At 46.5% G+C, this 17272-nt stretch overlaps 1 protein-coding gene across 1 annotated transcript in view; it reads right to left on the bottom strand.

Moving 5' to 3' along the window:
* The window catches only part of LOC138300898 (protein-arginine deiminase type-3-like), a 624978-nt gene that overhangs the window by 263468 nt on the left and 344238 nt on the right, over positions 1-17272 (bottom strand). The window contains exon 9 of the mRNA XM_069240758.1: positions 6360-6471. Coding sequence (XP_069096859.1) covers positions 6360-6471 — 112 coding nt within the window. The remainder of the gene's footprint in view (positions 1-6359; positions 6472-17272) is intronic.

Here is a 17272-nt window from a genome sequence, read left to right as displayed (position 1 = left end):
TTTTGTAAGTTTGCCCCCCTTTTGCGTAAATAAATGACGCAAATGCGGCGCTAAAAAAGTATAAATCAGGCCCTGAGTGTTTGGACCGAAAACCCGTCTGGACTGTGGGAATCATGCCCCCGATGAAAGCCCACTCCTTAAGATGGTCCAAAACACTGGAGGCAAAAATCTTCCCTGTAGCATCAAGAAGTGCAATTTGGCAATAGTTGCAGAGAGATAACCAGGAGCATTTTTTTGTGAAGAGGGACCACTTTGTTGCCGGACCAAGAGCTCGGGATGCATCCTGTTTCATGACAATAGGAAAAAAGCGGGTAAAGAATCTTGCTCCATCCTACTGGGTGATCCTTGAGTACTTTGATGGTGATCTTCCCAGGGTCCATTACTGCTGAGGGTCTCACTTTCCTTATATATCACTCAGCTTCACATTAGGGGCTGTTACATGATAAGCTAGCTGGACAAGTGGCAAAGCTGTGTGTGTACGAGGGGCAGGGGACTCCTCCAAATCAGGCATTGGGGGGCTTTGACCAATACAATTCGGAAAAATAATGTATCCACTCCTTCTGCGGGATAAGAATTGTAGAGGTCTTTGTGTTGCTTCCCATGAACTTAGAAGCAAGCTGTCAAAAGACTGCTATTTTTGGTGAGGGTGCTTGCTGCAGTTAAGACCAATTCTTATCTATTGAAGTCCTTCGCTTTTTCTGCAAGGCCATGATTTCTTTGCACCATGAAGCAGAGAGGTCAATAAACTGATTACGTATTAGTCTATTGAGCTTGCGTGAGAGAACAAGATCTGATTTTTTCCTAGCAGCCATTTTATTTCTGGGCACAGACCTTCCCTAGAGCTTAAATACAGCTTCTGAAATGTGCTCTTCAAAAAATAACATAGGATTGCTTCCTTCAGGTGCACGGTACCATCTCTGGGAAGTAATTGCTACATTCATCTTAGATATATTGGTGGAGTTCCATATTATTCGGCCCTGCTTACTGACAAATTAAGCCTCTCCTTTGCCATCTGCTAAAGACCACAATAAAGATTTAAGTAGATAAAACTAGATCTGAATAGAGTAATGCATGGTTGCTGCCTTGTACAAATTCTACTTTGAGAAGCTGTATTTTTTATATAAATCATAGCTAGTTATAAGGTAATCCAATAAAGAATGACTGAGGACCCAATTTCTAATAAAGGCTTCCAGATTATCCACTTCTGTTCTACAATTTAGGATCACCCGATTGATTCCATTGAGCAATTTCAGTATTATTCTTCAATGCTTGTCCACCTTACTAGTTGGAATAGACCATGCTTCCTCGAGCTCCTTGTTTTTATAGGCTTTGTGCAGAGCACTGGAGATTTCTGCATTGAAATAATACATTATCAGCATTTGCGAGATTCCACCTGACACCAAGGTAGATTCTATTAGGTCAAATAACTCGACCAACAGGACACTGAATTCAGGACATGAGGGACATATAGGTTAAATAAAAATAAAGTGTTTGCTGAGGGGAAACTTACTTTTGGGAGATTTATCTTGATGGCACTGTATGTTAGTATGAGAAAAGTGAACTAATTCAAATTCCCCTTGTATATCTGCTGTAAGCAGGATCACAAGACCTCTCTTAGCATGTCGTCGCCTGACCTTTGAAGCAGGGGCATCTATGCAAAATAGTTGTTCCAATCAAATTTAACTGTTGACCAAGTTTCTTGGAGACAAATTATTGCTGGGGAAAATCTATGCAAACTTCTCAACTTTGTTAATTCTAATACAGCGATTTTCCAAGATATAAATGAGATAATATTACTAAAAGGGACGTTTGGAGCCACTATTTGGTTTATTTTTATTTAGATTCCTCAAGACCAAGAAACGTCTTCATGTGTTTTGTCCTCTTGGGCAGGCTGTGGTTCCAAATCTATCATCTCCATCTTTTTTAATGTGGATTGTCAATAAGTCCACAAGACGAATGTATGTCGGAACAACACCTGCCGGAACAACGCATGTCTGAACAACGGGGTCGGAACAATTACCTTGTTGTTACCACTAATGCCTTTACCACGAATGCCTTAACAACGATTTTTCGTTGTAAAGGCATTAGTGATAGGCATGCATATTTCCAGAATGCATCCCCTTTGGCCCCCCACCCCTAAAAATTACCGCAACCCCCCCACCACGCCCCCCAAAACCCCCACCCTTGCCACTAAAACTGCCCCAACCTCCCACCTCCTCCCTAAAATTACCGCAACCCCCACCCTACCCCCAAAACCTAAAACAACCTCAACCCCCACCCCATCCCTGAAACCTAAAGTACCCCAACCCCCACCCCTAAAACTACTCTGAGCCCCCCACCCTGCCAGTAAACCTAAACCCGCCCCTAAAATTACCCGACCCCCAACCCACCCCTAAAACCTAAAACCACCCCAACCCCCACCCCTAAAACAACCCCAAACCCCACCCCATCTCTAAAACCTAAACTACCCCAACCCCCACCCCTAAAACAACCCCAACCCCCACCACATCCCTAAAACCTAAACTACCCGAACCCCAACCCCCAAACCCCGCCCCTAAAACTAAAAATACAACGACCCCCCCACCCCGCCCCTAAAACTAAAACACCAACCCCCCACCCGCCCCTAAAACTAAAAATACCCCGACCCTGACCCCCCACCCCGCCCCTAAAACTAAAACTAAAACCCCAACCCCGCCCCCTCAAAACTAAAAATACCCCGACCCCCCACCCCTCTTACCTGACCCGACCCCCCACCCCTGCCCCTAAAACTAAAACCCAACCCCCGCCCCTAAAACTAAAAATACCCCGACCCCCCCACTCCATCCTCCTCAGCCGACTCCCTTGTTTGTGCCCTAACCACGCATGTGCGTTGTTCAGCACATGCGTGGTTAAGGCACAAAACAACAAAGTTGTGGTTAAGGAAAGCGTAGTTCCACATCTCAAAGATGCAGTACTGGTTTGTTATTAAATTTGATGATCTTAACCCTCCTACGGAACTAGTTGCTAGTGTTGTTTATACAGGGAGTTGAGTTTCCTGAAAAGACTTTAGACTCATAAAGTTAGGGGCCTGAGGGTTTAATTGCCACAGCTCTTCCCTTCTGAGAGAATGAAGAAAAGAACTAGAAGCTTGCACTTCCTCTGTGTTTTCCACATTTTTACTTAATGACCCATTATCTCCCTTTCCTTCATCGCTTGAAGGGGCCATGAACAGATCAACTTTTACTCTACGAGTCTTCTGCTTAGTGATTCTGTGATTCGTTTTCTGCTTTTTCCTTAAGGGTTTCTTTATTTGCCTCCAGTTATTGGTGACTGATTTTCCATCAATGATTTGTAATGGTGAAGAAGACGAGTAATTTTTTTAAGGAGCTTTCTCCCTTTGTGGAGTTAAAAATGGGATAACACGGGCAAGCTTCTATCTCTGAGCTAGCCTCTAAGTCGGATGAAGACTCAGCTAACAGCCTGCCGAGTGAATTCACTAACTCAGCCCTTTCCCCTTTCTCCTTTTTCCCTTTCTGGGGTCTCTTACTTGTTTGAGTTGCTGTAGTTTTTGTGAATATGTTCTGCATAAGTTAAGTTGTTTGGCGGTATCATTTATAGACCCTCTCACTCCAATGTTGGCCATTGTGGCTGTAGGCAGGCTGTTGTGATTTATTAAGATCTCTAGTATTGAAGTCTGAATTTCCAGGCTAGTGCTCCAAATTAGTTGTTGTGTTTTCTAGAAGTGAGAGTATATATTTAAGTACTCTCTGGAGGGATTGTAGAGACTCATAGATTATTATATGCTCGTCAGCAGGATAAAATGATATTAGAGGTAGATCAGGAGAGAGAGATAAGTTGATATCCGATTCGGATACGTGGCTCAGTGTGCTAATAAATAATTTGAGAGTCTCTTTTGGAGGTTTACTCCAGACCGAGCATGGGAGCTGGCTCAGCTCAATATCAGGAAGTGTTAAATCCATTAGTGGCATACAGGTTGAAAAAGCCTTGAAGACTGTCCTCTGCCTGCTTGAAATAGTAGAGTTATCTGTCCAAGTACTGTTGGTGTCTTCTGGAACTTTTAACTCAAATACCTTACAGACTGTTTTTAAGTTATCACTTGGCTCATCGCCAATCACTACAACACATCCTTTTAATATTTGCTTGTTTCCCTTTTTAAGGAAGAGATCGTAGGGAAGAATTTAGGAATTGCTGTTAGCCCTTACAGGGCACCGATGTACGTGGATTTCTGGTTACTTCGCCTTACAGATTGAGCTGGTTCGAAGCTCTTCATTACTATGGTGCAATTTCTTAGCTTTTTAATTGTCATGGTGGCAGGAATACTTTTCCCTTTTTTCCCAGTTTGGGGCTAGCTACCACCTTTACTCACTGCAGGACACTCGAGCTACGTTGATTGCAAGTAGATTCTTTCAACGACTGAGGACCATAAAATATGCCTCTTGTGAAGAAGGCACTCTAGTGCTATCAGTAGATGATGGCTAAGATTGAATGAATACATGGATGATGAAGGCCCCAGAACAAGAGAAGAGCAGGAGTGGGGGAGCACACGGAGGAGAGCAAGCCGCACCTCAGACCTAGCTGGGTTGCTTCCAAGCTTGACCGGCTCTACCCTCAAGACTGAGCTCGAACTACTCAACTAACACTCCGAAGGCTGAAACAAATGCATTTGCTGATGCGGGCCACCCCACAGTGGCCAAGGGGTATCACCCAGTCCAATAGTGCACTCCAAATACCCCCTTCTTTTCCTCATCTACCCCCTTGCCTGCACAGTTCTCCATCAAACCACAACAGGACTGAACAAGCAATATGTTGATGTTAAAATGATTCAATAATACAGACAATAACTTCCACAACAGCCACAGCGATCCCCCAGCGCAGAGAACCGTAAGCTAGAGAAGGCACCCCTCCTCTGATGAAAAGCAGCAGCGCCTGGTGGATAGGGGGGCACGGGCACACTATGTAGGCGGGTGTGAAATGATATGTGAGATGGTAAATGAGGTAAAAATGCAGTGTGACAAGTCAGACTGAAGAAAAACACATGATGCAATGAGGAACTGCCAAAGCTTATACTAAGAGCCGCCACACCCCTTTCCCAGGATGGTTATCTTGCCTAGTGGAGAGAAGGGAACAAGATTGTTGTTGAGGCAGGGGTAAATCCCTCCCTAATGCTGGGATGCAGAGAAGGTGATATGCTGGATGTCCAAAGCTGACCTCTAAGGCAGCTACTGCCAGTGCTACCAGTGGCCAGTGAGTCCCAATAAGTCACCCAATAACCTCCTGGAGGTAGCAGGGGGAGAGCTGGGGGCAGAGCTGGTGTGAGGAGCACAACACGCACCGGCCTAGAGCCAGCTGCCTCTGCACCTACTAGGTGCATGCCACAGCCCTACAGCCTTACGTGTGCTTGCCCCCACGCAGTCCACCTCCGCAAACTGTTGATGGCCGCCTCACTCTCCTTTCACCTGCTCTGTGCAGGTAAACTCAGATGACTTGCGGGCTGGCTGCTCCTGCTCTACTCCCGCTCCCATACTGCGCCTGGGGCCTTCGCTCTCTTCCCCCAGGAGCCAACTCAAATGCAGTGGGAAAAGCAACGGGCCCGAGCCTGGGAATCCTCCTAGCTACGACCGTGGGGGAGCAAATAACCACACAACTTTTGCTCACTGGCCACGCCCGTGTTTGCTCACAGTTGCAGTCCGTGCTCACCAGCCAGAGCACCACTATTTATGCTGCAGAATCTTCTCTGGTTTGCAGGACATGGCCTTGCATTACATGATGCTAGGTAAAGCTATTTGAAACACTGTGCTGAAATGTGAAATCTACAAAATCTGCTTATAAAGGGAGATGTACCAAGACACACATTCACTGATTTGCAAATGTTTTCCATTAGGTGAAACTTTGCAAAGTTCAAGAAATTCTGCTGTGTTAGTAGAATTTAATCCTTTCCAGCACCACAACAGAGCATCGAAAACCATAACACTGTGAAATTTTGCATTAATTCCCAGATTCAGTAAACTACAAAAAAGGTGATTCGTGGTGTTTTTTGTGTTTCATAAAACAAAACAAATGTTCGCACTTTGTCCTAGTTTTGGGTAAGACAACATATAATAATTAATTTATTGGCTGAACAGGGATGCTCTTTTTGTTCAAAACTATAGACATGCACGTTCGATATGTGATGAAGACAGGGATTTTGTTTTTGAGGATCCTCCACTTTAAATCACATTATAGTGATATGGCATAAAAACGTGAACAGGTAGAGGGCTCAAGGACAACTTGGTTATGTTGGAGATAACTTGGCTACTTTGTAAGTGGTTGATACTTACACAATTAGAGTAAACCTTCTTAGGAGAACATTCATATTTTACCTGGATCCACCGGTCGGAACGACTATCCTCTTCTGGAAGGATCCTTAGAGTGCATTTCGCTCTTTGTACCAGATCTGAAACTTGCTCTACAAAGGTGTGGTTGTCGGGCAAACTGGAAAAGACAAGATGAGAAAGTGAAGACTAGACAGTCCTTCACTTCGATACAGAATAGTTCACAACTTTCTCCAAAACCCATGCAGTAGTAAATGAGTGAATTGAGGGAGGACCAACTTTTTAATTCGGTGGCTTCAAGGAAACAAACAAAAACATTATTTTGATCTAATACAGCATCCCTCATGTGTCGACACTACAGATGGGCGAAAAAGTAACTGACAAGCAAATCATGTGAAATTTGCCGTTTTTTCAGTGTGTTCACAGTGTGAAATTAGGAGAAATGTTTTGCCACATCTATTCTGTGAACAATTCGGAAAAAGGCAGTCTTCTCACCCAAACAAAGAAAACATCTATTTTTTTGTGTTTCCACTCCCGCCATGGGCTGCAAAACACACACTCGGGGGGTGCAGGCTGCCCGGACAAATTCTGATTCAGAATAATGCTACCAAGGACCATTTCAGCTAATCAGATTACAACTGTGTGATAGGACAATTTGATTGGCTCTTAATCAAAATAGCCCAAATGTGGATCATAGTTGTGCTAGTGAGTTTGATCTGAATATCAAAACAACAAAAACAAGCATTGGCATAGCCATTTGGTCTCGCCTTTGGGACCTTATAAGTGTTTAGCCATGCAGTACATTACATTGGCAGATGGAACATACCATATCTTACATTGTGCAACCACTGGTGACCCCCTGGAAGGGTCAACCAAACATATCAAGAGTGTTCAAGCAGTCATAGAGAAATAAGGATGTTACGTTAGCCTCAATCATGGTCATAATTGCAATAAGGAGAAATCAATAAAACAAATACAATCATCAGGTAAACTCGATAAAAACCTTTATCAGAAATTAACTTTGTGTTTCTGCATTCCTTCATACACTTGGCATCAGACTGTAAGGCTCAGAACACCCCTTAGAGGACACCACAATAAAAATAGCATTTGGAAGAAACATGTTAATGTAACCGTATAGTCAGCCCCTAGAGGGCCTAACCACATGAAAAGAAAATGGCATAAAGCAATGCAGTGTATCCATATATTCAGCCCATAGAGAGCGTAGCATTTTCAAGCCTAGCAGGCTTACTAGAATATGATTACAAACAAGGCCCTTAAAACACAAACTACTCCCAGCTGTAAGACAAAAGTTTTAGCCAATGAGACAGCTTTAAAAGATACTTAATGATGGGAGAGGTTATTATTTTGAGGTCCCCCTAACCTATTGTGGGGACCCAGAGATGACCTAGACATAAAGAGCATGTTCTGCTGAATGTTTTGGTGGTGGTTCAATTGTTATAAGACCACCACAGGCTGAGTTCTGGGCAAAAATGTTTTGTAAACAAAATGCCCCGCAAAGAATTATTGGGCAGGTTTAGTGAGTGCAGTGAATATTGTAATATCGGCTATCCTCCCATGCCAGGAGAGCCTCATTGATGATTCTGTTTTTTCTGTTTGAAATGTGCCTGTTTGTATATTTTTCAAGTGCTAAACTCTGATAAATGGTACTCATGTAAAGTGTTCCTCCGATCCAGTTCACACTATGTGAAACTTCCCAAAAAAAAAAAAGGAACCCCCCCCCCAGCTTGCAGCCTTTGGGTGCAGACACCACAACAGTGGCATGCCTAAAAACAAGGAAGATGAGGAAACAACATACAGCCACAGAGCACGAAGTGGCAAAGCAAACAGTAGTGCGCCACACTGGGGTATATGGCCAACTGGGCAATAATCCATGTAACAGTTCCAAGACGGTAACAAAACAGCCTCAAGGTGGGACAAACATAAGCATTTACCAACAAAATCAAGAGAGAATTTTGAAAGGAAGGCCAAGGAAGATTGGTGTGGATAAAGCCCACAGAGTAGATTACAGCATATTGAGAGCTCAGCGCATGTTTTTCACAATGCCTTTTCCTGCTGCATAAATGTGCTTAGACTACATGCTTAATCAATCCTAGTCCTCTCTATAAAAAACTCCAAGCAATGGGCGCATGCACAATATTGTGTTGGAAAGTCAGAAGAAGAAACACAACTGAGTAAATAAAAAATGCAGTGTTAGGGTATATGTGTGTTTGTGCGTTTGGTTAAGTGGTGGCGATGAAAGAAAGTACATGCAGAAGTTGAAATGTGAGACATGCAGGTGGAGTTACTTCAGAAAAAGAAAAGCAAGCAGAAAAAATTTAAGTGATTAACGTACATGGAAGGACTGCAGAAGAAAGTGATATGGAGAGGAGAACAGGAGTTGATACTCATTCTGTTTTATACAAAGTTGTTATTTTTCTGATGTTGGATAAAAATCTGTGCTAACTGGCATTAGTTCAGCCAACAGATGTGGCTTGTTTTTTTTTTTATAACCAAATGTATTAGTTTTACAATGCAAAGTAACATCCACCACATTTGACACGTAGAAAAGGAAATCAACTCAACCAAGAAAGCAAGTAATAGAACATCTATATCTTGAGTCCACAGTTATAGCAGTGGTCCATAATGGGCACGCATTTACCCCATATCTATTTGTGTTTCCGGGGGAAGCCTGGAGCCGCATATATTGGTTGCTCCAGTCAGGCACACCAGTCCACACCCCTGTGTCATATTTTCAAACTTGGGGGCTGAGCAAGTTTCCATTGTTGTGCAATATCTCGTGCAATATCTCGTTTTGCAATCAGTGAGGCCACCCCTATGAAGATGCATTCTGCTTGCAAGTCGCCTTTGCCCTCAAGAATACCTAAAAGGGCCTCCTTTGGGCTCAGGTCATTCTGATGTCCAAGGACCTTATAAAGTTTGCGAAACACTCCTGCCAAGTAAGGTATGAGGACTGGGCAGGTCGAGACCATATGGTAGAAATTGGCTGAAGGTGCAGCACAGTACGGGCACGCAGAGTGGTCGTCTCGGCCCATGTGCTGTAGTCGTAGGGGCATAGGTATGTTGCATGGAGATAGTGGAGCTGAACCATCTGTAAAAATGCCGAAAAAGCCAATTTCCGAGAGGCCATACATGCATTCTCCTAGTCTTCGTCATCTTGATTACCCATCCAAGCCTCCTATCGGCGACAAAGGGGGAGCAGTAGGTAAGGAGCATTAATCATTAGGGAGCTGTAGATCATTGAGATTGCACCCTTGCCCAGTTTACCAGTCAGTAGCTTCGCCTCTAAGGGGCTATGTTAAGGGAGTGGTGCAGAAATTGGGAGGTGAGCAAGTAACGCATGGCACAACTGAAGAAAATGGAAAAACTGAGTGAGGGGCAGTTCCTGGAAGGATATCAGAGAGTCATGCTGCCAGATATCACCCAAATGTGTGATGCCTATGCGATTACAGCTAAGTAAACCCTTCACAGTAGCCACCTGACTTGGCCAAGTTCCCTGCCACAACGGCATCATGGCCGTTAAGTGTCAGGGCCAGCCTATAAAACCTAGAGCCTCCCGCCAACAAAGTAATGAGACCCCGGTGCAGCATGGCAACGTGGAGGGCATGGTACTCCCATATAAGGTGTCAAGGAGCCCTTTAAAGCCAACGAGATGGAGCGCCATCCAAAAGGTGGCGTTGTCCCATCCACCAATGAACCATTTGTTCACCGGGACCAGGTGAGCTGCAGAGAATAGCCATATAAATCTGGGACAGCGAGACCCCTGTGGCGACCTTACACCCAGATAAAGGACATCACCTTTGAGGACAGTGTCTGGAACCATGCTCGCCGGATCGGGTACTGGTAATTTGTTCGGGTGTATAAATACTGAGGCAGACTTATCAGTTTAAAAAGGATGGTCTGCCCCAAAGGGTTCAGTGACAGCTGGGACCATGCGTGCAGATCATGGTCAAGCTTCAGACTCAAGGGAGGAAAGTTCAAGGACCCAGCTAAATCGGAAAGTGTGGAGATGTGAATCCCCAGATACCTGAACAAATAGCATCAGCGTGGGATGTCCGGGCACCAGAGGTCCGTCCCACTGTTACCAGACACTTCAACTAATATTAACTTACAGATATTAACACAAAAACCAGAGGCTTCTGAAAAAAGCTGAAGGATGTTCAGACACCAGGGTCCCGATTCCTGAGGCTCACAGAGGAACAGCAGAACATCATCTCTGTAATGTGCAATTTTATTCTCCACACTTTTGGTCCAACGTCATCCACGAATCTGCGTGTCACACAGCACCAGCTGCGCCAGTGGCTCATAACCAGAGCTTAGAGCAGCAGAGATAGTGGACAGCCCTGACGTGTCCCTCTGCTGATCAGGTATGGGGAGGAGAGAACTCCATTCATCTGCGGTACAGTAACTTTCCAAAGCACAGAAGATGGGTCCAAAGCCTGCTCATTTGAGAACTGCTTCCAGAAATGGCCACAATACTGTATTGAATGCTTTATGGAAGTCAACAAGTCAACAAGAAGCAGAGCCAGGTCACCGCCGAAGAGGGGTGCCTGGGAGAGGGCTGTCTGTATCCTGCAGATGCAGTGTCATGTGCTTCTGCCGGGCATAAAGCCACACTGATCCGGGTGGACAAAATAGGGGAGGGTTGGGACAGTCTGGTGGCTAGGATCTTCGCAAAGATTTTGATGTCTGCGATAATGAGAGATCTCGGGTGGTACGAAGAACAATTCTGGGTCAGTTGGTCCCTTTTAGGTATGACCACTATTGTGGCAATATCTAAATCTGAGGGAAATAAGCCTTTTTTCAGGGCCTCTGAATGGAGTGCCAGCAAGTGTGGATCATGGGTTTTACGTGGTCAGCAATGGCATGTCCCACCTCCTCTGCCATTAACAGTTGATACAGCTCATGAGCCAGGATAGGTGGGTAAGGGTATGTTCCAAAGGAGGGGTTACTCCAACTCGGCAGGAGGAGTTTGGCGCGCCGCATACAAGTAACGGTAAAAGTTCACAAAAACCTGAGCAACTGCAGACGGTTCCTCGTACAGTTCCTCGTAAAGGGTCCTAAGGGGCTCCTTGATAGCAGGGACTACTCTATTGCCGATCCCTCTCACAACCAACCAGTACAACAGCTTGCCTTAGTTATCCCTTGAGTAGAGGCTCGCCAACACTGTTGCCCCTCGTCTAGAGCGATTTGTTGGAGCTTAGCTCGCAGCATTTCCAGCTGGAGGGTTACCTTCTCAGAGCCCATTATAAGGTGAGAATCTGGGCCTCAAGATCCGCCCCCCTACGCCTATCTCTTTCTTTCTGCATTATGCACAAAGCCTTTGATGCTCCCCCACAGGGTCGGCTTGCTTGCCGCTAATAGGATCCCAGCTGAGGAAACCGTACTCTAATTGTGTTTAATAAAGGTCTGGAGCTCCTGCTCCACAAATTCAACACAGGCCTGGACCTGCAAGTGCCATGCATTAAATCGCCACACAGGGCAATGGGTAATATTCGGAATGCCCCACTCTACAAATGGGGGTATGATCCGAGATACCTTGAAGCAGAATCACAGCATGTTGTAGGCACAGTGGGTCTGGAGCTGGCATCTGAAGCAGATCTGTTCTGGACTCCGTCCCTTAGGCCACAGATGCGTGAGTATACGACCACTACATGGGATGCCAGGAATGTCAGGCTTCACACAGACCCAGCGAATCAGACCACATAGTAAGTTTGGCAGAGCAACCCACTCAACAAGGCTGTGAGGGGCCCGCTTTATCACAGTGCGTATTGGGTACTGCATTGTAGTTTTCACCGGCTATAGTCATTCCTGGCATCAGAGACAATAATAGAGTGGAAAGCAGACAGGGTGGCCTGCAAAAGAAGCAGGAGAACATAACACAACATGAGATTAATCTGAGTGGTTCCCAGGTGGCCTGCAATAGCAAGGTAGTATCCCATAAGGTCCAGGTGAGTGCTAGTTACTGCAAGCGAAAAGGTTTTGTGCAGGAGGATCGTGATCCCTCTGGAGCCCTGGGAATAATCTACAATACATCCATTTGTAACCAAAACGCCCCGGAAACGGGCATTGCATCCCAAGAAGATGTGTGTCCCGGAGGAGCTCTACATCAGGTCTCTGTCTTTTAATGTAGCTCAGGACCGCTGACCTCTTAATGCAGTCCAGGAGGCCATTCACATTCCAGAAGAGTACCTTAAGTATGTTAGGGGACTATCATAACATCCTAGAGGGTTCGAAGGCCCCAGTGGGAAGGAAGGAGAGGAGGTGACAATGGTTGAAGGATGAATCCCAGGGTCAGAGGTATGGTGTGTGTCAACGTGCGTGGGAAAGCCAAGTAAAAACAATGTTTATAATGAAAACAACATCACCACCCCACAAATCCCACCACTCCATACTTCCTCCCTAGAAGTATCTGTTGCCCTTATAAAAAAACCATTTTAAGTATCAACCATGGGGGAGATCAAAAGCACGCGGACCAAAGCCCCACTTCCCCGTGCAAGGATGCATCGCCTGACAACACAGCCAACTTAATAGAAAGGACAGCTTAAAGTATAAGAGCCCTTGAATACATCAAGCTCCAGTCAACCCCAGTCCCTTCCAGGCAATCCACCCCAAATTATTTAAATTCAATCAGAAACAGGACACAGGCCCCATAGCGACTCCGCTCGATGGAGCCGCAATGTGTCCGGTCGACCCGTGCAGGTTCATTAGGGCGATGGTTTAGCAGGAACCTCAGTAGAGTGAAACATTGCTGACGTGTTGGAGAGGAGGTCTCCCGCTCTTCAGGATGTAAAACCTTGTCAGTTTCCGACGTCCCTCTCCCCTCTTGAGAAGGCCACTCCTCCAGAATCCAAGGAGGCACTTCCTGGCAGGACGCGGTGGTAAATGTCTCACAGCATCCGATCGGTCTCATTCCTCCCCGCCTGAGGAGGACAAAGGCCACTGCTCCATGGCCCCTCTCAGGCCTGTTGTAGAGTATTGAAGAAGTAGGTGGAGGAGGTGTATATAACCTTGAGCCAGGCAGGAAAGAGGAGCATATACTGTATAATAAGGGCTCGAAGTTTCTGCTTGTCCTCCTCAAATGAGCCGGGACACTGGTGAACCGCTCGTGTACAGTCTGGAAAAATCTGAATTTTTGTGTTAGAGTACTTCAGGTCCGGATGGGAGCAGGTCTCATGGAGGATGACATTGCAGTCCCGCTAGTTAAGAATGCATGCAGGGGATGGCCCCTGGCAGGAGGTTTTAATCAAAGTGCAGTGCACCCATTCCACAACAAAGCATCAGGATAGCATACTGGCAGGAAATCAGGAGCGGAACAGGTCTCCAGGAGCTCATCCATGTTGGCTCCCTCCGTGTCCTCCAGCAAGCCCACACGATGTAGGTTGTTCCTACGGGAGGGGTTTTCAGCATCTTCTGCTCAGTCCTCCAGTACTGCCACTTTGGATGTTAGCTGAGAGACCTGCATATTGAGGGCTGTCACATCATTTTCTGTGGTCGACAGATGTGCCTCAGCCTCTGTGACCCTCTCTGCCACACGTCAGAGGTCTTGTCACACAAGGGAGAGGTCAATGGGGATTCCGTCAACTTTGGATTCTATCACCTCTCTGGAGCCTGGAAGTGCTTTGAGGAAGACAGTCATGTCCGAAGGAGGCAGCTGGGTAGGTGGGTCCAGCAGCTGCCTTCTGGTCATGCCACCACCATTTGAAGTGAAAGTGGTATACTGTTCCATTTTAGCTTGAGCGGCCTTTGATTGTGAAGGTTTATCGCAGCCCATCTCTCGATAAGATCAGGCGGCAGGGCTGTGGGGTGAAAGAACGCCAGGGGAGTGGAGGAACTCCTCACCTCAGGGAGTGGCACCACGCAGATGACAGCTAGAAATATAAAAGTGGGGTGCCGGCCATCCAGTCCATTGAGATGTGCACCAGAGGTAATGAGCAACAGCCACGACTCTTAAGGCGAGTCTTCTTCACTGATCCGCTATGTCAGGCAGCACGAGCAGTCAGCAAGCAGAGTAGGCAGTGAAGGGCCCGGGGGGGGGTCAAGAAGTGCTGTCGTCAGTGCCCCACCACAGTGTCCAAACAGGGCCCCTACTCAGGCAGTCCAGGCGGCAGCAAGAACATTTCACCCCAAAGGGAACAATGGGATGCAGGGGTGGCATGCCACGGCCACCCGCCAGCAGAAAGGTCAATGCCGATCGCAGGTGGGAGCCAATGGGATGTCTCAGCCGCCAATGAGAAGCTCCCGAAGATCAGTAGGGCCCACCAGCGCCCCCCTACAGTCAAAGACCCCCAGATTTAGTAGGGCAAATGGTGGGGCTGCACAGCGCAGATAAGACCGACAAGTGAGGGGTGCCAGTTCCGTCAAGGGCCAGACTGTCCCATAGATCACTTGTGCCAGTAAGTATGAAGGAGACGGAGTAGCAGCTCGGTCCCTGGATCAACAATAGGCCTCTCTCCCCTGACACCACAAGTGCAGGAGGAGAACATCACACATTTAAACTCCAGGCAGTGGCACACAAAGCAGGGTAAAGCGCGAGAGGTTAGGGGCTCAACAGCATGTACATGACTGCAGCAGCAGGTAAAGGGAGGGCCCCGGGAAAGGAGCGCAGCCTCAGGCCCATGATGGAAAATATTGCGCCGCACAGGGCCAACACAAAGACCTCACTATCTGCAACATAAACTGGCCGTCCGATCTGCAACCAGGCCAGGGCTGCCACCTCGCACCACTCAGCGCACACAGGTAAGTCCTCACCTGGGAAAGCAGCAACGCCCGGAGTCGAGTTCAACTTAAAAGTTGTGGGCGCCCGAGGGTGCACCATGCTCTCACGGCCTCGCCTAGGCACCACAGCTGTCCAGATGCAGGCCGGGTCTAGGCCCCGTAGAGCTCCACGCGACCAACCCAAACAGGGTAGTGCAGTGCTCGCCTTGGGGCCCGCAGCACCACAGATGCTGCAGTCTGATCTGGATCCAAGGAGCACCTCTCAGCCTCACACCCCTCAGGCCGTGCCACGCTTTCGCAGCCCAACTGCAGCCTTCCTTCACTGCGGGCTGGCGGGCACTAGGACTCAGCAGTGCTCAATTCTCCCACCTCAGGGTCGAGAGGGGAGGAGAGAGGGAGTCCAGGAGGTGTCCCTGGTCACCGTGATGGCTGGCGGGTCAAGGGGGGGGGGTGGAGTTAAAGGCTGTCCGGCATGATGGGAGTGAATGAAGATGGGTGGCGGGAGCTCCTCTAAACTGACTGCCAAGTTGGTCACCTTGGCCACGACCCCATATGTGACTTGTTTTATGTGTATGTGTTTGATGCTGTAATATGTTTGGCTGCAATAAAAGAAAACACACAGAGAGGCTCTCAAGCACTGTTGTTGTGACACCATGGTTTAGGCCAGGCCCTTAATCAAGACACACCATTTGCAAAGAGTTTAACCCCACATTTTTTATCCCACTTAAAGAATAGGTGGAGAAAACTCCAACACTACCTGATAAATAAAAAAAACAGTTCCCTGGAAAAGTTTAAATGATCATGCTCCTTGTATTTTTATAATTATTTGAACTTGTTTATGTTTGTGCTGGTTTTCATAGCATCCCTGTCTACACTCTTTTACAGCATGTTTTAGACCTGATAGTCTCATTTGTAAAGTGGTCTGATGCTCTAAAGTAGTGGTTCATAACCTGTGATCTGCGGCCCCCTGGGGGTCCATATTAAATAAAATAATAATAGCAGAATAATAACGTATATATCTATAAGAAGCAGATTCTAATGTTTTAAAACCTTGTGTATGTGTGGAGACATTCGAAATAGGAAGCTAAAAATTACGTTGGTATCATTATCTTGATTTGTGGGAGCAGCGCTAGTGCAGCAAATGGAACCTAGTACTATGACAGGTGGCCTCAAGTGAAGCAACAGTGGTTTATGCTGACAAAAAGAGAGCATACACTAGCAGCAAAAAACACAGTAATATGCTAGAGTCCAGAATATTGATTAGTATTTTAGAAATCAAACTAGATTTGGAAAAGCTCCAACTTTCCTATTAAAATATCGATGTTTGCATTTTTGTATTTGTGAATTGAGTAATTTCCATAATTTGCTGTATCTGTCTGATGTATACATGTTTATGTCTAGTAGTTTGAGGTTGAAGGCATAGAAATTACTCAGTCCAGGATCCCCTTCCAGTAGTGATTCATTTTGGTCCAAAGAAGCCAAAAGATTTAGAAAGAACGCTCAAGTGCCTAATAAGCGCTATATAAAGCCTCAATAAGTACATAAATGTCAGCTTTTTCTCACAGGAGACGACTATTTATTTTCCAAGGCCATTGCTGTGCATTACTACAGCTTCTCAGTCAAGGTGGAACTGAGGCTTTTTGAATACACCTGCACTTATTTCTCCCACGGATGTATTAAACCTGACAGTGGCTGTGCTGCAGCTAAATTAAGAATCAACTTGATTGAGGTGGCAGTGAGGCGGATAACGGAATGCTGATAACATCGTTGAGCTGGCCTGGGCTGTGTTTAATAGCCTTCCGGCACATTTTCTTCCAGGGGAAACTCTGAAAGCCTCACTCCACGGAACTCTTCAGGTGGCGGCCGACGGGTTTCAAAGCAGCCACGGAATCCAGGTCCGGTTCCTGTTCATTTGCAACAGTAGAATGTACGTCCTGTTCCGAGGTGCTGGAGAGGCATCCTTCACTGAGTACAAAGAAGGGCTGAGGGTAGGAAGTCTTCCCGTTTAATAAAATCCAATGGCACAACCTTCAGTCGTGTGTACGAAATAGATAGACTGTGATTTTCTCTCACTTCCACGCTTGTTTCACCCCCACTCTTTTCTAATTTGACTTCCACTGCAATCAGTTTGTCATCCTGCACCCCACGGAAAAGGTCTCCCGGCCTCCCACCATCACAGGTGTTCATCGGGATGGCACGTGCTCCAGTGTGATAGCCGAGATTAA

The sequence above is a fragment of the Pleurodeles waltl genome, chromosome 6 (genome assembly GCF_031143425.1).
Source record: "Pleurodeles waltl isolate 20211129_DDA chromosome 6, aPleWal1.hap1.20221129, whole genome shotgun sequence".
NCBI classification, from domain to species: Eukaryota; Metazoa; Chordata; class Amphibia; order Caudata; family Salamandridae; genus Pleurodeles; species Pleurodeles waltl.
This window is presented reverse-complemented; position numbering and strand designations above follow the sequence as displayed.